Genomic DNA, 3,723 nt, shown 5'->3' with positions numbered 1-3,723 from the left:
GTGTAGGAGGCAGAACTATGACTTGAATTGGTTCGGGTCCTTCGGATGCTATGAAGCTAGCTACGATTGATTGTATGAACTGCCTCAGTTGAGTAATACATTATTTCACTCGCAAAAAAAAAGTTGCGCTCGAGCGACAAGTGTGCAAAAGTATACTAGTTTGAATCATTTTAAATAAAATAAATATAAGGACAAGTGTCTCCTCCCTTTGTCCCTCCTCCAAGAAAAGGCGGCTAGGGTTTCTGCCTACCGTCGGCGGCGCCGCCGATCTCCCACGTCTCCTGTGCCCTTAGGGCCATGGGTGCGCGGTGAATCCTGGCCCTTGCCGGCGGGAGGGCTCCATTTTCAGGTGCTTCTTCAAGTTCTATTAAGGTTTGTGTCCTGCTCAAGAAGACGAGACGGCGACGGCTTCTTGAAGATGGAATAAGGTACTCCCCGCCTAGCCCCCTCCCCAACGGTGTGTCTCCGGCGGATCTCGCTAGATTCGGTTGGTGGTTGTCTTTGGTGGATCCGCTCGGATCCGGTCTTTGTTCATCTTTTTTCATGTGTCTTTAGGTTGGATCTTTCCAATCTAAAATTCTCTTCATCAGCGGCGGTTGCTATTCTGGGGCGTTGATCCTGTGGGACCTTAGTACGATGACTTCTCGATTGTCTACTACAACAAGTTGTGCTCGACTCCGGCGAGGGAGGGGCGATGACGGCGGCGCGCCTTCGGCTCGCTTTAGTGTTTGTAGTCGTCGCTAGGTGGTCTATGAATCTGCATGTAATTTTTATTGTTTCTGATGTTCGTTGTACCGCCATGATTGAAAATGAATAGATCGACAATTTCCCAAAAAAATATAAAGACATGTAATAAAAGAAGACATAAAACATGCACCGGGGCAAAATGCACCAACCATACGCGGACGACCAATTCATTTCTCTCGGGGGAATTAACCCTAAGACGATGCCGCACGACAAAGACCCTAGGAAAGTGGGCAGATCGCGGACTTGCCCACAGCGGGCCTTGTTATATATACCCCGGCTTCGCTTCTTCCACCTTCCCATCCATCCCACCTTCTTTCACCCGCAGCGGCAGCGCACACGCTTCGCTCGCCCTCACCGGACTGCCCTCGCTCGCCCCTTCTTCCATCCACGCCCGGAGATCCAGGCGGCGGCGGCTGTCCCCTCCCCACCCCCGGCGGCGCAGGTAGCTCCCCGCCCCCATCCCCCTCCCCTCCCCCCACGCGCTGTACTTCCGGCCCCGCGGGAGAGAGAGCGGCGCCGGGTCGTCGCACCCTGGCCCCGCGGCGACGAACTTGAGCAAGGTAGGACGTAGGAGACGGAGGATCTAGCGGCGCTTCTCGAGCGCCCGGCGGTTCCCGGGGTACGGGCTCTAGCTCGCGCAGCGCCTCCTCGAGGCGGGAGGCGTCGACGGGGTGGTGGTGCAGGGTGAAGAAGCCGTCGAGCCGCTCGCCCGCGTGGGTGGCCACGAAGCGGACGAGCGGGTCGAGGTAGGGGTCGCCGGTTACCGGACTCACCTGAGGCGCGGCCCCGGCGCGGGGTGTGGCATTGGGATGCGGTGAGGGTTTGGGGGCGGGCCGCGTCGGCGGAGGGTGAAGGAGAAGGGCCGGCGGGAGAGCGGCGCCCCCACGCTCACTTTTGCCGCATTGTGTGATCTGAATTTGGCGTCAGTTTTCGACTGATTTGGGTTTACTACTTGTCAATTGTGAATTTGTGATCGGCTTCCTCCGATCTGAGCGTCTAGGATGTTGATAAGTTTGCTTGTCGATTGGGTCAAATATGCAGGTTCCCTTTCTAACAATACGCTGACCGATCATGTCGAGTTAGACTTAGATGATCGTTTGCTACGCAGCGTGGGTTCAGAGATGATCTCGTTCGGCCGGATTCGCTACGTTTTTGACTGCTTTTGATGAGTTCCCTTGTGATGGAGTCAGTTCCTCTGTTCCCATTTGTTCAGCACTTCAGCTAGGTAGCCGTAGTATTATTCTTGGGCGTGTGTATATAGTAGCGTGGGTTTATCTAGTTGTGAATTGTGACCGGCTTCCACGGATCGATCTGTGTCGAATCTGCAGGTTCCCTTTGTGACAATAGGCTGGACACGATCGACCAATTTTCCTTACACGAAATAATTTATCCTGCTGTTCCATGGTATTATCTTAGCTTGTTTATGCTGTGGCTTCGTGTATTCAGATCCGTTTAGGTAGCGTGTGTTCATAGATGATCTGGTTCTGCCTGATTCGCGCTTGCTTTTAATGGGTTTCCTTGTCGATTGAAGCAGTTTCGTGATGGAGTGTAATAATGACTCGGGCTGCGCGGAGTAGTACATTTTTTAGTTTACATTGATTACGTCGCTGTTCCTATTATCAGTGCCTGAATTCGAACTATTTCAACTCAGTAATAGTATTAGTATATTTCTAGTTTGTGGTAGTAATTTATCTATGCATCCAGTTTGGCCCGAGTTCATATGTTGTCCCAGTTCTTGGGATTTGTGCCGTTTACAAAAATACGCATGGAATCTGTTGTGCAAATTGCTTTACTATTTGTTAGTTTGCCTACATAGAGCTAGTAGGCTTCTGCAGCACATTGTAGCGCTGCTGTTTACATTCGTTTGATATGGCACCTGTGCTTTCTGTCGCTAGGAATTCCGATTGGGCTGCTAATACAGTGTTGACTGCATGCAGATATGGCCAAGGATGCGAAGGCCAAGGGTCTAGGCACCAAGGACAGGCTGAAACTGGTGGAGGAGTATACAAGACCCGCCCCTGCCAGAAGCCACTCTTCGAGGCGGCCACTACCCTTGGCCACTCCAAGTCCGTATGTGATGCTTACAAAGCAAAGATGGAGAAGGAGGCCGCGAAGAAGGCCAAGAAGTCAGCATCGTCTAAGTGAAGCTCCCTCGACTTCTTTCCGTAACCGTGCAAAGAACTTCGAAACCTCGTATATGTAGTGTCTGTAGTAATAGACTTGGCTCGAGAAGTTTGTAGTAACGCACCTGGTTCAAGTTGTTCGAGGCTGCAGTGAGTGAACTTTGAACAGCTCCTTCGTACTATACAAGCTTTCTAGTAACTCCTATATCTCTTTGCATATTGGAAACTTTGAACAAACTATACTTACAATATGTGACCATGATAAGCCATACGAAGCCTTCACTGCTTCACAACAGCTTTCCAATACTGCCATTCAAATTACTCAGATATATTGGCTATGTAAGGCCCGATCATCTTAGTTTATACGTACTACAGAGAAAGGGTCATAAACCCAAACCCGTAATTTTCATGTGGCATCTAGCGAGTCCGGAAGATTTAACTGAACTCACAAGAACATGTCCAAACAAACTTTCCCGAGCGACGAGGACGACGACTACAACAATAAAGCCTTTCAGTCATAAAAATATTGAGGGATAAAGTTGAAACACATAAGATCTCGAAGCCTATAATTTTTGGCACGCGGATAGCTAACTTCCAAGCACCTTGTCCATGACTAGTTCTTTGATGATATTACACTCCTTCATGTCTCTCTTACGGATTCTTCACATGTCAAGTTTGGTCTATCCGATCTATATTGACATTATTAGCATGCTTTACTATTTCACTATGCATCGATGCTTCTGGAGGTCTAGGTTGTGTATGCCCAAACCATGTAGAAGACGTTGGACAAGCTTCTTGTCAATTGATGCTACCCAACGTATATCATTATTTCGGACCTAATCCTTTTTTTTGT

At 49.6% G+C, this 3,723-nt stretch overlaps 1 protein-coding gene across 1 annotated transcript; it reads left to right on the top strand.

Annotated features, from left to right (window-relative positions):
* The first annotated feature begins 297 nt into the window (after nucleotides 1–297).
* LOC119357581 lies at nucleotides 298–3,126 on the top strand. The gene is made up of 3 exons (XM_037624484.1): nucleotides 298–308; nucleotides 1,001–1,189; nucleotides 2,685–3,126. The coding sequence occupies exons 1-3, from the start codon at nucleotides 298–300 to the stop codon at nucleotides 2,890–2,892; spliced, it is 408 nt and encodes a 135-aa protein (XP_037480381.1). The 3' UTR covers nucleotides 2,893–3,126.
* The last annotated feature ends 597 nt before the right edge of the window (nucleotides 3,127–3,723 follow it).

Source organism: Triticum dicoccoides, chromosome 2A (assembly GCF_002162155.2).
Source record: "Triticum dicoccoides isolate Atlit2015 ecotype Zavitan chromosome 2A, WEW_v2.0, whole genome shotgun sequence".
Lineage (NCBI taxonomy): Eukaryota > Viridiplantae > Streptophyta > Magnoliopsida > Poales > Poaceae > Triticum > Triticum dicoccoides.
The sequence above is the reverse complement of the archived record's forward strand: the minus strand, read 5'-3'. Positions and strand labels throughout refer to the sequence as shown.